Below are 19,898 nucleotides of genomic sequence, written 5' to 3'. Positions count from 1 at the left end.
TCCTAAAGAAGAAATGTATCCCTCTCCATTAACCATTTATGCATTATTAATAAAATTACAAGAATAAAATTTTAAAAAGAAGAAATATATCTAAGGAGCATCATCTTATCTCATGAAAAAGGGCACTGGTAATTGTTTACAGAATTAATGCCCACAGATGAACTGGAGGACTAGCCGGTTTTTCTTTCACAAAAAATGTTTATAATCTGGGTGGTCAGCATCAGAAAGTTACACACCTCTCCATAAATGTTTCCATTTCGAAAAGATTTCAAATGTAATTGATGGTAGAGGCATAAATAGGATTCACATGACAGAAACAGGATATTTCTGAACATTTGTTGTTATTGTCTGCCAAGGGTTCATTTCCCCTTCTTCTGGTACCAGAGCTCTTGATTTCCTTTAAGAAACCATGCCTCCTTCCCTCTCAACCACATTTGTTCTTTAGATATCACTGATTCTTCCTTACGATGGAGGCAGGGAATGGACAAGAAAAGAAGGGAGAGCGCTAGGAACAACTTCAGGGAGAATTTTTCTCCCAACACTGTACAAAATATCTTATTGAGGTCACTATTAACCTCCACTGTGATTAACGCCATAATCAATTCACCTTATTTGACCCATTTGCAGCATCAGACCCAGCTGACCACTTCCTCCTCTTGAAAAAACTTTTCTTACCCTTGGGACTACATACTCTTCTAGTTTATCCCCTCTCCAATCCCAACACATGTAACCCCCCCCCCCCATACACAGATTATCTTCTTGGATGGTTTTTCCTCCTGTCTTTGAAGTTAGAATATCCCAAAGCTCACTCCTTCAAACTTCTATCTATATTCATTCCCTTGGTGACAGACTTCATCTAGTCTGGTTGCCTTGAAATCAAGTATCACTGAGTTTAAACATAACCTGATAACTCACATTTACACCTTCAGTTCAGTGTTCTCCCCTGCATTCCAGACTTGTGCATATATATTCATATATGTTCCATCTCCACACACACTTCCCACCCCACTTTGAATCCAAAGCTTAAATGTGTAGATAAAACTCTATGAAGAAAACTTAGGTAAAATGATTTCATGACTTTGAATTAGGCAATGGTTTCCTACCTATGACATTAAAAACATAATCAGCCAAAGGGGGACATCATTAAAATGTTAAAAATGTAAAAAATATAAAAAATGTAAGGTTTCTGTGCTGAAAAAAAGAACCTTTTGTAAACAAGAAAATGAAAAATCTCATGAAATGTGAAATTTTTAAAAATCATATATCTGAAAAAAGGAACATATGGAAAATCATTACTACTCAATAATAAAAAAAAAACTGATTAAAAATGGACAAAGGCTCTCTTATGGTTTGGATGTGAGGTGTTCCCCAAAAGCTTCTGTGTGAGACAGTGCAAGAATGTTTGGAGAAGAAATGATTGGATTACAGTCTTGATATAATCAGTGAATTAATCCCTAGTGGGATTAACTGAGTGATAACTGGAGGCAGGTAGGGTGTGGCTGGAGGAAGTAGTTCATTGGGGACCTGGCTATGGGGTATATATTTTGTATTTCTAGAGTGGAGATTCTCTCTCTCTGCTTCCTGACCACTGTGTGAGCTGCTTCCCTCTGCCACTCTTCCACCATGATGGTCTGCCCCACCTGGAGCCATGTGGAATGGAACTGGCCTTCCATGGACTAAGACCTCTGAAACTGTGAGCCCTCAAATAAACTTTTCCTCCTCTACAGTTGTTCTGGTTCGGTCCTTTTAGTTCCAGCGGCAAAAACACTGACTAACACAGGATCCAAATAGACATTTCTTCAAAGAAGATACACAAATGCTCCATAAGCATATGTGCCAATGGGAAAGGCTTAGTAATTTTTGCTCGCATCTATTCTATTCTAATATTTCACTGACTTAATACTACCTTATGTTACACAGCCACTCAAGGCTCAGATCTCTAAGATGTCTTTTGAGACATCTTCCCTTATACTTCTCAAAACACTAATTACTTCTCTGCATTTACTTTACCTTCCTTACATATTCTCAAGTCTCTATTGTCCAACCTTCTCTTTTAATAAGCCACAATAAAAAATGTTCACATCTTGCCAGCATGGTGGCACACACCTGTAACCCCAGTGGCTCAGGAGGTTGAAGCAGGAGGATCACCAGTTCAAAGTCAGCCTCAGCAAAAGCAAGGAGCTAGGCAACTCAGTGATACCCTGAATCTAAATAAAATACAAAATAAGGCTGGATATGTGGCTCAGTGGTTGAGGGCCCCTGATATCAATCCCTGCTACTCCCCCAAAAGATGTTCACATCTTTTCCCCCCCTAGAACCAAAATTCTCACAGGTATCATCAATAAAGTATATAAAAGTGAATGCATATATACTATAATTTCACATAGGACAAAATAATATTTGGGAATGGATTATAACATAATTGAAAAGATTGAATTAATAGTCAATTTTATATCTTAAAAATATATCTACTCACAAGTATTCACAATAGTTTTATAAAAATTCACCATATACTTAGTTACAAGGAAACTTTAGAAATTACAAATTCAAATTACCTATTCCAAAATAAAATAAAAATCATTTAGAACTTAAATCATGAATCAGAGACAATAGAATGCAATATCGATACTTAGAAAACTACACAACTGCATATAAAAATACATTGCATCTAGTCATAGTTGTTATTCTCTTTAGAAAAACACTAAGAACATATTTAGAAAAACTATTGCACATATGGCATAAAAAGTTGAATATTTTATGTGATGAAGCTTTCATATAAATTGATTTAAAAACATAAAATACAAATAAGTAATAAACAGGCAAAGGATGCAAAAGATGAAGCATATTATGTAAAACTATCAAATGTAGAATAATCCAAGAAATACAAACTAAAATATGAGTGAATAAGATTAATTTTTTAAATCACCAAAGTTATGAGGGATGCAGGAAAACAGAAACTGCCTATGGGAACTTGAAGGGTCCATCCACCCCTTAGGAATGTAATTTGGCAGCACTGATCAAGAACTTTAGAACATATTTATAAGTTTTAAACCAGCAATTCTACTAATGGGATTCTATCTTCAGAGCACACCCCTACATAAGGAAAAAGTTCCTGCCCAAAGACATTTATTAGAAATGAAAAAAAAAATGAATGGTTCAATAACAGGGGAATTGTTAAACAAATTGCAACTATAAAAATTAAACTAACAAAGACTGTGCTATAAAACGGAAAATAAGGCTGATTCACTACTACTCTAAAAGCCAGGCTTTAAAATTGTATATACAGCCTAATGATCATGGTGCCATCTCATAATTTTTCAAGGTCCTACTCCAGTAAATGTTACACAAAAGAAACAACCCAGGCATAGTAAAAAGAGACTTCAAAGAAATACACCAAAATATCATGAGGTATTATTTTTCTTCTCTTCCCTATTCTATATTATCATGTTTTCTTTAATGGGCATGTATTATATTATTTATATTCTTCTGGACACAAAGGAATTGCTCTTATCCTTCCTATGACTCAAAAGGAAACACCGCTAGACTCTTAAATGAAATTATTATTTGAATATGGACTACAAAAAATAATTCCTTAAATTCTTTCACATTTCTTTATACTTTCTTGTATCATATTTCAAATGCATTTCTCATTGATTTGGTTTTGAAATGTCATTATCATTTATTAGTTACTAGATTTTATTTTGAGAATTGTGTTTTATTGTCTTCTTTCAACAAAGCATTTGTCTACATCAAAAGTTTTACTTGAAAAGAATGAAATTAAATTTTAGAAAAGAAAATACCTCTTTATGGAGGGTATGTCCTCCCATTGTTCCTGATTCTCTAAAGTCACTTTGATATTCAAGCAAAAAACTTCAATTTGCATGCCCCTAAGACAACATCTCCCCTCGTTTCTTTTCTCCAACAACTTCTTTTCTTTTCACAATACCCTCAATTTTGCAAACCTGAAGAACATTCCAGCAGTCCTTTCTGCATTCACTTTCCTACCTTAAAACCTAGGATTATTCCCACCTTGATTCTGCAGGAGCAGAATATGCCCCAACTCACTACTCCCAACTTCAGAATCCTGAGACCCCAGTTCCTTGGGACTCCAACACCCACAACAGGGTTCTGGAGGCAACCACACATTCTACTTCAGTATTTCTCAAGTGGGAGGCAGAGAAAAAGAGAAGCTTAGGGGATCTTGAGACCATGGGGAGAAGGTGGAAATATTTAGGAAATCCAACAAGTTCTTTTGGTTAACAATAGTTTGCACACTGAAGATTCAGACTTGTTTCTAGGATATGGCAAAATGGGGGCCTTGATTTCTTGTCCTAGTGCATATATTAGCTGAGGGAACCCATGAACTATGCTTCCCATCATCCTCCAATTGCATAGCTGATCAGTTACTCAAAGAAGTATCTCAGATAGGGATGAGGGTTGGGGAGGGCTTGATCAGTTGCTACCAAAATAAACCCTGAAACTAAGGTACATAATGATGCCATAACATTGCTAGTTGAAGTGTGGCCTTTGGAGGTCAGCATTATCGTCACCTGGGAGTTTGCCAGAAATGCAGAACCTCTGAACCCATCCCAAATTCTTTTGGATCAAATTTTGCATTTTAAGATCTCCAATGAGATACATGCATATTAAGTTTCAAAAACACACAAACACAACCACCAAAACAAAGCTAGTGCCTCCTCTCTTCTGCACTTCCATCAAACCATCAAAATGTTTAATGAAGGGATGGGGCTGTAGCTCACTGGCAGAGCACTTGCCTAGCATCTGTGAGGCACTGGGTTTGATCCTTAGCACTGCATAAAAAATATAGATAAATAGACAGATAAAAGGCATGCTGTCCATCTATAACTACAAAAAAATTTTTTTTAAATGTTTGATGATTCTTTACCATGGGGCCTGCCCTTGATTTTGGTCTCCCTCCAAAATGTTTCAAAGAATAAACTCTATGTGATTTTCCCCAGGCCTCACCTTTAGTCTACATAAGCTGAGTCCAACACATCTAAACAATAGCACGTGGGATTAAACACTACTGTCCTTAGACATAGTTACTGGTTAAAGAGGGTAGAAAAGTAAACAGAAAGATGACACAAGGGAAAAAATACTGAAAATGCGGTTTGGCCAAGTAAAGGCAACACCAATCATAATCATTTGTAAATACAGTTTGACAGATGTCCCTCATTAACATGCAAGAAAATCATGATTAAGGAAATCATTTAATGTGCAGCCAAATACTTTGTAAAGGTGTATTTGATTACATGACTAATAATCCCAAATTCATGTTCAAGGCTAACCATCTGAACTTCTGCCTTTAAATCTCCAGAATAGATGCCTGCTCAGAACTTGGAAAGGAGATTCTACTCTTCAGTCTAGGTTGCAGTTTTGGTAAGAGAATTCTTTAAGCATTGCTGTGAGTGGGGGTTCCTGTTGAGGGCACCAGACTCTACTCATGGATCTAGGTTCAACTGAAGTGTCCCATTCTTGAGAGGTTCTTCTTCAAATTCTGTTTCTCATGGCGTACTCTTTAGGCTTCTATTATGGCTTCAAGGAAGGTGAAACTTAGGAACCCAGGCTTTGCAGCCTAACCACTTGGATCAAAATTCCCACTCTACCTACTACTAGCTGTGTGACCTTGGCCATATAACCCCCTTCTACAACTGTAAAATACAGAAACCTGTACCACAGAATTATTGTAACATACAATATTATACTGTTGGGCACATAATAAATAATCAATGTTAGTTGACTATTGGTACTTCAGAGTCTGGCTTTGATTAGAGTTGGATGTATAAGTATCCCCCTCCCCTACTAAATCATGAGCAAATTGTTTATATACTAAGCAGCTGGCATAGAAACTTACAAATGGTGAACATACAATCATATCTGTAGATTGATTTGAAGTTATTCCAGGAAAAGGAAAGGGAGGATACTGGAAACAAACTTACTGTACTTTATGATTTTACTCAGAGCCAATTTCTGTAGTATTTGTTTTTCTTTCATTACCAGAGTTCATTGTCTCAGAAGCAAGGTTGTTATAAAGTGGGGTTGGGGAGCCACCATTTACAGAACTAGATGTTCTTTCAGAGATAACAGAGTTGTGCTATGGGACATCTGAAATCCCCAGTTTAGCTGCTGGCTGAGTGGGGAGTGGGGATTTAAGTTCAGCCAGAGCTGCACTGGCCAACTGGATGTCCTGGCATGGGGTACATCCACAAATAATATCATCCACCTCAAAGGGTCACATTTTGTTTTTCAAAATATTCACCTAGAGGGATGTCCACTGATCATGTAGAATAGTTGTATGCACCAGCAGGGAAGAAACCCTATTACAAACTTGAAATCCCATTTTAAACTGGTCTCCTAACTCTTGAGTGAATATCAGCTAAAATAATAATATAGTTTATTAGCTCCTTATTGAGTGCCCATTAAAGAGCTTAAGGTGCTAGTGGCTGGCAATGACTTCCTATACTTGTATAAGAGCCTGGTGTGCACAACTCTCTGGAAAAACTTAGCATTTTTTTTTCTGAGATGGATATCAACTTCTACAATCTGTCCTGAGCACTGGTGAATGTGACCATCATGTTGATACAATACGAATGTCAAAGGTCAGCTGTGGACCTCATACAGAAGTTTGGGGAACTGCCATTCCAACCACTGGCCATTAAACTTTGTGTACCAATATGACACACTTAGGTATTCAGCATCTACCCACTTCCTAGATGACTTTTGACACAAAGCCCTTTAGGACAACTACATGGGCACCCCCTATAGCTGCCTCCTGTGTCTCTGTCATAACAGGCCTCTCTCCCACAACCCTGCCCACAATAACAACAATCCTGCCATGAGTTTGGAGACTGAAAAAAAAAAATATTAGACACTGTGTATTCAGAGATTAACAATAAAATTATAAACTGGGGAAGGAGGAATGTGATACAGAGGGCAATAACATAAATAATATGATGAGGGCTGCCTTAGACATGAAGAGTGAGGGATTAGCTGGGCGCAGTGGCATATGTCTGTAATCCCAGAGGCTCAGGAGGCTGAGATAGGAGGATCGTAAATTCAAAGCCAGCCTCAGCAAAACTGAGACTCTAAGCAACTCAATGAGACCCTGTATCTAAATAAAATACAAAATAGGGCTGGGGATGTGGACTGAGTGTCCCTGAGTTCAATCCCTGGTACTGAAAAGAAAAAAAAAAAAAAAAAAGTGATGTATTATAGAAATATCCAAAGTGGGTAATAATCTAGGCTCAAAGAGTTGGAGAAGGCTTAAAGGGGAGAGTAATGCTTAACATGAGACTGGAAGGAGTAATAGCAACAGCTAATATTTATTAAGCATATACTATACATCAGGTAAATTCTAAAAACCTTGCATGGCCTCATTCAATCCTTACAACAACCCTCTGAAGGCAGACATTATTATTCTCGTTTTACAGATGAGTAAACTGAGGCACACAGTAAATGGTGGAACAAGGATTCAAATACACGCGAGATGGCTACAAAATAAGGAAAGAGGTTCAGATAGGCCTTCACAGTAGAAGAAAGTACCTTGCAACAGTATGAGAAGGAGGAAAGGAGCAGTTTCCTTGGGGAACTGAAAGTGGCTCAGTGAGGACTAGCTGGGGGTGGAGACACAAGTTCAGAGATGACTGGACTCACTGTGCAGGTTAGAAAAGAAACCAGAAGCTGGGGATTTCTGGTCTGGTCTGAACTTTTGACAGCTAGCTTCATGATTCATGTCACCTAACTCCTCAAAGCCTCAGTTTCTCCCTTTTATAAAAATACCACAATAACAATACCTGCTTTTCTACCATAAAGAATGGCCGTAAACACCAAATGAGAAAAATGTATATGAGTTGGATTGCAAAGTACAAGTTCCTTCACAGACTTGAGATTTCATTAGAATCATTTCCCCAATAGCTCCAGGGATTTGCAAACCCAGAATCCAAAGCATCAAGCACCAGAGAGTGTCTTCTGAGCAGAACAGTACAGGGGGAGGTGTAGGGGGTGGGGTGGTGGACAAACCCTCAGGCCCTGCCTCTGTCTATCTGAGTCCACATTCATCACTACCTAACTATATTATCCCAAGGCAAGTTACCCTCTCAGCCCCTCAACTTTGTCATCTGGAAAATGGGGATGACAATGATAGTACTTACCTTATATGGTTGATGTGAAGAATAAATAGCATACATAATAAGGTTAGAACAGTTCCCAGCACAGCATAAAGATTTAACAAACCTTAATAGCTATCTTATAATTATTAAGAAATCCACTGCCTACTTATCCTACTCCTCTGTGTTCTTTGTGATCAAAGCAAATGGGGATATTAGAAGTTAAAGATGATGAAGAAGGTTTGGGACCCTACATTCCCTCGGTGTTGCAGAAATTCTTCCTGACTCCCAAGGGCTGGCAAGCAGCTGGCTCTCTGTCTTGGCAGAAAATGCCCAAAAGAGGAAAAAGACAGAGACTGCACACCATTCGTGCAAACCAGGCTGCTCTTGTAGTTTTCAGACAACATCTAAATGTAGTCAGTCAGATATGATCTGCTACTTTAAGACAGAACTCTTATCGCTCCCTCCGCACCGCCCCCACTCCCCCGGGGCCCCTCACCACCCACATGCACACTCTCCCACGCATCTCAAGACACTTCCAGCCTTTTGCAAGACATACTCCAGGGTCCTGTTGTGACAGCCTCTTGCCACATTAACTTGTCTAACTTCCAGCAGAGAAGCCTTTGCTAGTTTCACAACGGGTAAGTACACAGGAAATTCGAGAACAAAACAAATCTACACACAAAGCCCAGCATCTTCAAGCACACACCGTGAGGTACAGACTGAGGCTAGATGACTCCCGACTGCAGATGAAGCAGCTGTCTCTTAAACAGCAAGGGGGCTGAAAAATGTCATTTGCCTCTAAAAAACCAGATCTGCATACAAATTGATAATTAATATTCATGAGCTCCTCCAGCTTGCTCAAGAGCCACCCTTGACGACAACACTGAGCTCTGCTTCCTAAAAAAGTTTTCCAAAGTTCTTTCTCTGCCTCCTCTCAGAAGGAAGAGGGTGGGAAAGTTCATTTGGGGCTTTTCGCTTCTTGCTCTTTCAAGTATTTGCTTTTCGTAGGGGCTTTTGTTTTTTCCTAAGGATTCAGATCAAATCAGTTCGGGTCTTACCCTTTATATCTTCCATAAGTAGCAGCTTTTGTTTTCTTCCTCTTTCCTCGTTTTGTTTTTTTTGTATGTGTTTGTTTTTTGTTTTCCCAGTCTGCTTGCTGTGGTCCGTCTCAGTGAGAGAGGTACTCAAGGATCAGAGATATAACAGACCCTTGGGCTTGTGGGAGGGGCTAAGTTAGCCAGCCCCATTTCGGAAGGAACCTCAACCTCAAACTATGTCTTTTTTGTAGACTAGAGAGGACAGATTGGCTGAGGAGTCCAGCAGCTCATTTACCTACAGTTACTCGAAGGCTTCCCTGGGTTGTAACTTACTCTATTCTTGAAACAATGTATGTTGAAAATTCTCTCCGTCTCTCCCTCCTTCCTTCTTTCCCTCCTTCCACGTTCTCTCCCTCTCTGTTACAAGTCTATTTTTCTCCCTTGAAAAGTCATATTGGCTGCAAGCAAAAAAGCGAGTTATGTATTTCAATTATGAAGTCAGATAACAAGAAACTTGTTACTTTAATACCAACTGGAAAACCTGTGAGAGGTAAGAACAGTCCTTCCTGCTTCATAAAGCTGATCGTGTCTGGTCTTGTGATCAACAGTCCTTTTCAAGGCTCACTAGAGCAGAAGAGCAATTGGGTCACCCAAGCAATGGGTGCCACTGCAGAAGCTGTGTTATTGGCTGGAAGGCCAGATAGGACTGCAGAGGAAGCTGCTCACTGGGAACCTCTGTCTAGCTATGACTAAGTCATTCACCTTTTCCCAACTTTGACTTCTGCCCTCCAAAGTCCTATAAATAAGCATGGGTTGCTACACCCCAACTTGCCAAATAACCCAAATGCAAATAAAAAGAGACTGACCAAATTATTTTTGAACTGTGTACATGAAATTAATCTAAAATCAAGAGAAGAGCTAACCCTCTGAGAGGAAGGTAAGTCCTCAAGCGCCAAAGTTACTTGGCAGCTTGTTCCTCCAGGAGGCTATTGCAAACCTTACTTTTGCATTTGAGGTTTGAAACAGACCTCAGACATCTAGCCTAACCCAAGGTTAGAGAAGGGAAGCCACCTGCTCCTATTCATCCCGCCAGCAGGCAGCTGGCCTTTGTTATTTGCCATCATGCTCCCGACCACCAGTACAGCTTCTCCCCAGTGTGGGCATTCAGTAAATATTTGATGAATGGTTGAATTAGTGAATGAATAGCACTGAATATGGTTTCCTGATTCCTCAGTCATGCTTTTTCTACATTGTCTTTTCAGTACAAGAATTTGTGTTTAAAGTTAATTATACCATAAGGCATTTTTTTTTTTGCGTATAAACCATTAAGTTTCTAACCACTAAGGATTGTTTTTGAATCTACAAAGAAAATAATTCTCCATTAAACTTTTGTTCATTCTTTAAGGACAAGAATTTTTTTTTTTTTTTTAGTATAGCGTTATCTGTTACCTTGCACAGTGCCTGGCACATCATATGGGCTCAGTAAATTTTGGATGCTTAATAAATCTGGGGCTTTCTTTACCTCACTAAATGGCACATAGTTACAGAATTTTGCATTTACAATAACTAATTATACTAAATGAAAATCCAATGAATGTCTTCTCCAAAGCGAGTTAAGACTGTATCTAATGATGACTGCTTTTGTACTACTGTTTGGGGAAAATTAGAAAAGAGCATGCCCACAAAAGAGTCTGTGCAAAACAGAATGGAAACCAAACTATCAGAGCTAGAAAGAGAAAAGACTGTTCTAAGGGACGATCCAGAATGAGTGAGGGGTCAGGCACCTACCTGAACCTGTCAATGACTGCCCCACTTTGGGCACTATGGCAACAGTTCTGTATTTCAAACAAAAATTAAAGTTTTTTAAAAAATTAAAATTCAAAACCCCTCCTATCCTATTCTACTTGGAAACTGTCAAATAAAGCTTACTTCAGTAATTGATTCTCTTTCAGTCTCCTTTGATTTTATCAGAAGAAAGAGAGAGAATCAAAAGTAAAGTGTTCTAGGGCTGGGGCTAGGGTTCAGTGGCAGAGCACTTGCCTAGCATGTGTGAGGCACTGGGTTCAATCCTTATCACGGGCATACAAAAATAAGCAAATAAAATAAAGACATGCTGTTCATCTACAACTACGAAAAAAAATTTTTTTGAAAGTAAAGCGTTTAAGTACCTGACTTCTGTTTCAACCAGTAAGGGTAAAATATGACTATAATAACTAGTACTTCATAGAGAAATTAAAGTTTATCTGAACTGAATATACAGAAAATAGAAATATAGTTTTAGTGCCAACTTGTATTACATGAACCTTCTGACATAATTTAATGCCTTTATGGTAATGTGCTCTATGCTACAATTTAATCATATTGTCTAGTGTACACCATCATGAAACTATTACTGTTAAGTATCTATTATCTCCCATTCATATGAGAGTAATTACAAAAGAGATGTTGGTTGTGTGAGTCTGTTTAAAAAGCTGAGAATTTGTCTTAAAAAATAAATCTTGTTTCTGAACAAATGATTATTATCATCATCAATTTTATTATAGAAAATAAAAATTGCACTCAAGGAGGATAGAAGGAGTTGTTAGGGTTACAAAAGGATATTTATCTTTTTTTCATGATGAAGTGAAAATTCATAGGATGAATTTTGTAAATTCTTAGGATGATAGAAATTTCATTTTTCTTGTATCTTCAGCCTCTCTCACTGTACTGATTCTTCCCCCTAGCATATAAAATACTTAAATAATTATCATTCTTAAAAACAAATTCTGGTGTTTAATGAGTATAGCGTTTCAGTTTTGCAAGATGGAAATGTTCTGGAGATTGGTTGCACAAACTATATAGTCAAAAATAATTCATAGGGTAAATTTTATGTTATGTATATTTCTACCACAATTTTTTAAAATTTAAAAGAATTTTAAAAATCAACAAATGCATTCCATCAGTCTATGCCTCTCTTTCCTTCACAACCTACTTAAACCATGGAATACACTTTGCCTTCCCTTCACTGCCTCCTTTCACTCCTCATTCCATTGCATTCCAGTTTCTCATCTAGCACTCCAGGGAAATTACACTTTCCAAGATCACCACTGACCTCTAACCAAAGATTAATTTTTGTGTCTTATCATCTTTTTTTTATCTGTATAGCAAGAACCACTGTTGTTTTGCCTTCTTTCTTGACATTTTCTCTATCCTTATTTTCCAGAAACTATCACATGTCTGTTTTTCTTCCTCCAATTGTATATGATTGCTCCTTCTCAGTCAACTTGTATACTTTATAAGTTTTTGGTATTCCTACAACTTCCCTTAGTTTATTTCCTTACTTCACTTATTCTACCTAGTTCATAACTCCTATTAATGCCTTTACATTCCTGTTCAGTCACTCACATAAGCTCCATCCAGACCATGTCATTTTGGGGAATTACCATCACCAGAATATCCCACAAGAGCTCAAACTCAGTATTCAAACTGAACTTTTTATCTTTACTTCTGAATCTGCTCCCCTACATGAGTTAATGACACCACCAACCTCTTAGTCACACAACCCAGTCACCTCAGGACTCTCTTAGACCCCTTCCCTACCTCGACATCATAATGTTTATCAAATCTTGTTGCTTCTGTACCTTAAGATCTTTCAAATCCATCTCCTCCTCTCCATTTCCATGAGTTCTGCCATAGTACATACTCTCCTCATCTTTGCCTGGTTTACAGCAACGATCTCCCTTAATTAATAAGTCCTATTATCCCCAAGTGGGAAACAAGGTTTTAAGTCTTTTAATCTTTAAATTAAATATGACTCAGACAACCCATTCACCCTTCTGCAGAGATGTCTTTTCCAGCTGGGTGCCTTTCCAAAAATGAGCTCAAGAACCCTATGATCTTACTTAATTCAAATGAGTTAGCCACAATCTCAGCAGCTATTACTGCTTCAGGGCACAGGATCAGGAGAGTTTCAGAAATCTGCCTCTCACTGTTCTCAGAATCTATCTTCTTCTACAGATTTACCCCAAGTGAGTATAACTTTGCTCCTTAAATCTCCAAAATCTAACTACAGGCTGAGTTCAGTCAACAAAGCAATCATGATAGTCGTTGTGCTGGACAACTTTGGTTTGCCCCTCCAGATCTACTCTCTTCCCTTCTACCTGCTCTCTACACCAGAAGGCTTCTCTCTGGATCATACATAGGTTTTCCAGCTCCTCTGACTTCTGGTGTTCAGGAGTGGGGAGTTTGGCAGGAGATGGGGAGTAGAGGACAAGAAGGCTAGGTTCTTTACTCTTCTTAGATCACCTTGAGTTGGCTAAGTCCCTCCATGGAAGACATCTGCTACTCTCAAAGCCCCTGACTTTAATTAATCCTTCCCCTCAAGATCTGGTAATTTTTCTCTTCTTGTCCCTTTAAGCCTAGAGGTAAAAATATCTAAGCTGCTACTAGCAATCTCCCCACTACATTTCTCATTTCTACAGTGTTTCATGGTTCCCCTACACCCACATCATTTTAAATAGTCCTTTTATTAAAAAAAAAAAAAACTCTGCTTGACATACCTTATTTCAAAGGTATCTTCTATTTCCTGTTATGCCCTGATAGAGTCTATACAACATTTCAAGCCTATAAAATTGTATCCATGTTAAATAGCATCCCCCAAGTGAGTGGGAGCTATAACTCTCCTAATGGCTGATCTCTCAATAAAATAAAAAAATGAAGCTTAGGGGCTGTGGTTGTGGCTCAGTAGTACTGCGCTTGCCTAACACATTTGAGGCATTGGATTTGATCCTCAGCACCACATAAAAACACATAAATAAAAAAAAAGAGGCATTTGTATACATGTACAAGTAAAAAATATTTTTTAAAAAATGAAGCTTAAGTGGATGATGATACATAATGGGGGTCGGGGATGGGGGTAAGAGAAGAATTTAGGCACTTTACGTAGAGGGAAATGAGAGGGAGGAGTGGGCGGGGGTATGAAAGATGGTGGAATGAGACTGACATCATTACCCTATGTACATGTATGATTACAACCATAGAAACGAAAAGATGTACCCCATTTGTGTACAATGAATCAAAATGCAATTTGTATAAATAAAAAAATAAATAATTTTAAAATGAAGCTTAAATAACTAAAATTTATAATGAACAAAATTTTAACACATATTCATTTATGATCTCTCACCACGCACGCATCCTGCATGGGTGTGGGAAATGGTTCCTGTAGGAGGAATGGGCTGGCTGCAAAATAAAAGCTATGAAATGTATTTATCAGAAATAACGACATAAGACAGAATTATCTTAAGAGCAGGGGCATAACCAATGGAGCTGTCCAGAAGGGCCTGGCTCTAACAAGGGAAGGAGCCTGCACTTGCTTTATTTATATCAGTACAGATCAAAAGGGACCAGTAGGAGCTGCTTCTGTGAAAACAGGATGGAGGGTGGAGGTAAGCAAGCCATTTGGCTCTAGCAGGTCACTCCCTCATCCAATGTTTATATTTGAACTTCAGCAGTGAACTAACGCAGAATAACCACTTAACTCAGGTGTTCTCGAACAGTCATTAGGAGCTGTGAGTTTCTGAGGCCAGATCCTCCTGGTTAATGGCTCAGCTATGCTTGGTTCTCATACAAGTCATGGGTGGTTTCCCACAAGCATCACACTAACCCAATGAATTAGGTACTATTATTATCCTCAATTTACAGATGAGGAAAAAGAAGCTCAGAAACATTAAGTAGTTTGGCCAAATTTACACAGCCAGTAAGTTGTAGAACTGGTAGTCAAACCCAAGTTAGCCTGACTTCAGTACGTTTGTGTTTGTCCATAACACTACATGCTTCAGACTTGTTCCCTGGTTACCTTTCAGTAGTATCAACAGGTTGAGACTGTCAAATTTTTCCCTTTAAATTATTTTTCACACCACCACCCAGACGATCTTTCTTTTTTTTATTTGTTCTAATTAGTTGTACATGACAGTAGAATGCATTTTGACACATCATACATAACTCCATTCTTCTGATTGTACACACCCAGTTGATCTTTCTAAAATGAATATCTGATAATGTCATTCCCAGACTTTAAAAAAAATTCCAAACTCCTTGTCATCTATAAAAAAAAAAAAAAATCAAATTCTTACCATGGAATATGTAAGGAGTCTCTACCTCTCTGGTCTCATTTCCTACCATAGGCTTCTATATTTCAAAAACTACAATTCTACCTATTATCTTTTCACAACTCTGCATATATATAAGCTATTGTTCCCTCTGCTCAGAATTCACTTTTCCCTCTTGCCCACGTGGCCCACTCTCACATTTTGTTCAACTATGTAGATTCAACTGTGTAGCTCCCTGTGAATATTTACCCACCCTCACATGCACACAAACACTGCACTGACCCACAGAGAGATGTGACTTGTATTGTCATGGTGATTTATAATTTCATTTATATCTCAGGTCATAAACTTTGATTTGAATCCTCTTTTCTCACAACCCAAATCTCATCCTTTAGCAAATTCTGTTGTTTCTGCCTTCAAAACATATCCAGAACCTGACTTCTTTTTATTACCTCTTTTTATTCTACTTCTCTGCTTGAAACCCTCCAATGGCTCCATCTTACTCCAAGAAAATCCAAAGTCCTACTGGGCCCTACCTGGCCTATACTCTACCACCTGACTTTCCTTCCTATTACTCCAGGCTTGGACTCTTTGTACCTGCTATTCCTTCTGCCTGGAATACTGTTCTCCCAAATATCTACATGGCTCATTCTCTCATCCCCCATAGGTTTTTACTGAATAATTACTGTCTACTCTAGTACCTAGATTGTGATTTCCCACTACTCTTTTCCACTAAAATCAACCAGGGCTCTTTGGGAAAATGACTGATTCCAAGACTGAAGCAGGAAATGTATAAAATAAGCTTGAAATATTTTGTTATACAAGACACAAGGGACACTATTTAAAACAGCTAGGGTCATATTAAAAGGCCTCAAGAGCCAATCTCAAGTGAATCCCACTAGTCAAAGTAGTAATTATATAAGCCATAATTAAAATAATAAACACAATGGTTTGAAACACATCAGATAACCTGATATCCATATGTTAATATAATACTATGTAGAAATCACTTTTCACCTTTGCAACTAATTCATTATTCTGAAAACAAGTAAATGAGGAGGGGGAGGAATATCAACATTCCACCTGCCTTTGCTATCCCAATTGTACTGCAAGAACTAAATGGTTCATGAGGAAAAGTTCACTTTAAAATATTCCAGATAATAAAAGAATAAAATTGGTAGAATTTGAGCATTGTCATTTTGCAAACACCGAAAAAAGTAATAAATCTAAGTAATAATATAAACAGTGACTGTTTATATTACAAAGAAGGTCTAAATATTCATTATGTGACTTCTGATAGAAGCATACACAAGGCATGGTATTGGCACCAAAATAGGCAGGTAGAATCAATGGTACAGAATAGCGGACATGGACATAAACCCAAATAAATACAATTTTCTAATACTAGACAAAGGTGCCAAAAATATTCAATGGAGAAAAGATAGCCTCTTCAACAAATGGTGCTGGGAAAACTGGAAATCCATATGCAACAGAATGAAACTAAACCCCTATCTCTTACCCTGCACAAAACTCAACTCACAATGGATTAAGGACCTTGAAATCAGACCAGAGACCCTGCATCTTATAGAAGAAAAAGTAGGTCCAAATTTTCAACTTGTTGGCTTAGGATCAGACTTCCTTAACAGGACTCCCATAGCACAAGAAATAAAAGCAAGAATCAATAACTGGGATAGATTCAAACTAAATAGTTTTCTCTCAGCAAAGGAAACTATCAGCAATGCGAAGAGAGCCTACAGAGTGGGAGAATATCTTTGCCACTCATACTTCAGATAGAGCGCTAATTTCCAGAATATATAAAGAACTCAAAAAACTCTACATGAAGAATACGAATAACCCAATCAACAAATGGGCTAAGGATATGAACAGACACTTCACAGAAGATCTACAAGCAATCAACAAACATATGGAAAAATGTTCAACATCTTTAGTAATAAGAGAAATGCAAATCAAAACTACACTAAGATTCCATCTCACCCCAATTAGAACGGCGATTATCAAGAACACAAGCAACAACAGGTGTTGGAGAGGATGTGGGGAAAAAGGTACACTCATACATTGCTGGTGGGGCTGCAAATTAGTGCAGCCACTCTGGAAAGCAGTGTGGAGATTCCTTAGAAAACTTGGAATGGAACCACCATTTGACCCAGCTATCCCACTCCTTGGCCTATACCCAAAGGACTTAAAATCAGCATACTACCGAGATGCAGCCACATCAATGTTCATAGCTGCTCAATTCACAATAGCCAGACTGTGGAACCAACCTAGATGTCCTTCAATTGATGAATGGATAAAGAAACGTGGTATATATATACAATGGAATATTACTCAGCTATAAAGAATAATAAAATTATGGCATTTGCAGGCAAATGGATAAAATTGGAGAATATCATGCTAAGTGAGATAAGCCAATCTCAAAAATTCAGAAGACGAATGATCCCACTGATAAGCGGATGATGACACATAATGGGGGGTGGGAGAGGGGCAAGAATGGAGGAAGGAGGGACTGTATAGAGGGAAAAGAGGGGTGGGAGGGGTGGGGGGGAAGGAAAAAAATAACAATGATTCAAACCTCATTACCCTATGTGAATGTATGATTATGCAAATGGTATGTTGTTACTCCATGTACAAACAGAAACAACATGTATCCCATTTGTTTACAATAAAAATAAATTTAAAAAAATTAAAAAAATTAAAAAAAGAAGCATACACAAACCTCTGAAGTTGTTTGGCAAAAAAGAAAAAAGAAAAAGAAAGAAAGAAGGAAAGAAAGTAAGTTTCTAAATCTGTCAGTTTATAGGCAATAATACAGGACAGAGATGAACATGTTAAAAGACAGTATAGAAATGCAATCAGTAAATCTCAACTACTGTAGAAGATACATAAAACAACTTAATTTAGAGAAGAAAACTGAGAATGAGGTACCTATAAATTAAAAAAGAGATTCAAGAAGATAAAACAATTAAATATCATAATCTTGAAATTCAATATCATAATCTTGAAATTTGAATTCAAACCAGTTTAAAAGAAATTTGAAGAAAATCAAAGAAATGTAAACACTAACAAAATATTTTATAAAATAAGGAACTTCATTTTTAAGGTGAGGGAATGTTATTAAGGCTATAATTTTTTAGAAGTCCTTATCTTTTGGAGATATATGCGGAAATATGTACAGACAAAATCTGACTTAGCTTCAGAAAAGGAGGAGTGGGTGAGGTATAGATTTAACCAGATTAGGGATAAATTAATAACAATTGAAGTTGGGCGATAAGTACATGGGAGTTTGTTTTATTATTCTAATCTATATGTTTGAAATTTTCTGCAGTAAAAGGGTAAAAAAACTTTAGATGAAAAAGTAGGAGATGATCTGGTGACATGCAGTGCCTTAATGGGAGAATAATTACAGGAATTTTGGGAATCCCACTATTTACTGAGCCAGTAGTCATATGCAAAACTGACTAGGGTTGATGGATGATAAGTTTCAGTTTAAAAAATTGTTGTAATCAGGCAAGATGAACATCACAAAATAAGCTAAGTATTTCATTGTAGGAGCAAATAGATTAAGGAGGTCATTTGCAAGAAAAATGAAAGTAATCGAGCAAAAAAACTGATCAAAGCTAAGGAACTCTTGCATCAGCATAAGCAAGAAATTATATTTACTGTGCAGTTTGTCTGTAGTGTAATAACCAAGCAGCAACATTAAAATTTCCTTGGATTTCTTTGTGAAACCTAACATCTGGTGGTGTAAGAATCAGGAACGATCATATACTCTGTCCAGTGTTCAATATGCCACAGCATGACTTGACAGTTTAAGGAACATTACATACACCCAATAGTGAACAAGCAGGAACCATACAGACTTAGTAGTGATGATAGTCTCCATCACTGGAGACCAGAAGAGAGAGTGTGAGAAATAAAAAGTTTGGTAGTCCATTTTCAAAATATAGTATTCAGTCTTAATTGGATCTAATTGTAGTAGCCCTTCCCTTTTGCCCACCCTAATTCTAAAATTAGCCAATTATGTAGATTGTAACTTGAGCTCTCCAATCAGAGTGAAGGGCATCACTGTGTTAGTTTAGAGAGAGAAGCATACAGACTGCCCGCAGAGGTGAGCTTGTTAGCCAATTTCTGGTAGGAAGCCCTTCTAACAGAAGTGAAGGTCTGCCATGTCCACCCACTTTCAAGCATGTGTTTGGTTTCCTGCAGCATCTAGTTATTTCTAACAGGAGGGCAGCTGGTTAGATGGAGTGGAGGGCAGGCACTCCGGTCACCACATTTTTTCTAATTCTTAATTAAAACAAGTCTAGCCAGGTGCCTGGCCCCAGGCCTGTTATCCCAGCTAGGGAAGTTGAAATAGGATTGTGAGTTGCAGTCGAACCTGGAAAACATGACAAGACCCCATTTCAAAAGGAAATAAATAAATAAGTCTATTGATAACACTCATGAAAGGCTATAGATAAAAATGTTTTTATGTATAATAAATGCCAAGGTAACTACTGTACAAAATGACATGCTTTGCCAATTCCAAAAATCCATCTATTCAGTTGTACTTTTCCATTCAGCTTTTATGACAAGTGAATATACCAAATGTTCTTCATAATATTTGACACAATATTCAAACTGTT

At 37.7% G+C, this 19,898-nt stretch overlaps 1 protein-coding gene across 1 annotated transcript in view; it reads right to left on the bottom strand.

The window, feature by feature from the left end:
• Window positions 1–9,292, bottom strand: part of Entpd1 (ectonucleoside triphosphate diphosphohydrolase 1) — a 102,224-nt gene extending 92,932 nt beyond the window's left edge. Inside the window, exon 1 of the mRNA XM_047553154.1 lies at window positions 9,188–9,292. Within this exon, the coding sequence (XP_047409110.1) occupies window positions 9,188–9,203 (16 nt within the window). The 5' untranslated portion in view covers window positions 9,204–9,292. The remainder of the gene's footprint in view (window positions 1–9,187) is intronic.
• Window positions 9,293–19,898: the final 10,606 nt, after the last annotated feature.

The sequence above is a fragment of the Sciurus carolinensis genome, chromosome 5 (assembly GCF_902686445.1).
Source record: "Sciurus carolinensis chromosome 5, mSciCar1.2, whole genome shotgun sequence".
Taxonomy (NCBI): Eukaryota; Metazoa; Chordata; class Mammalia; order Rodentia; family Sciuridae; genus Sciurus; species Sciurus carolinensis.
This window is presented reverse-complemented; position numbering and strand designations above follow the sequence as displayed.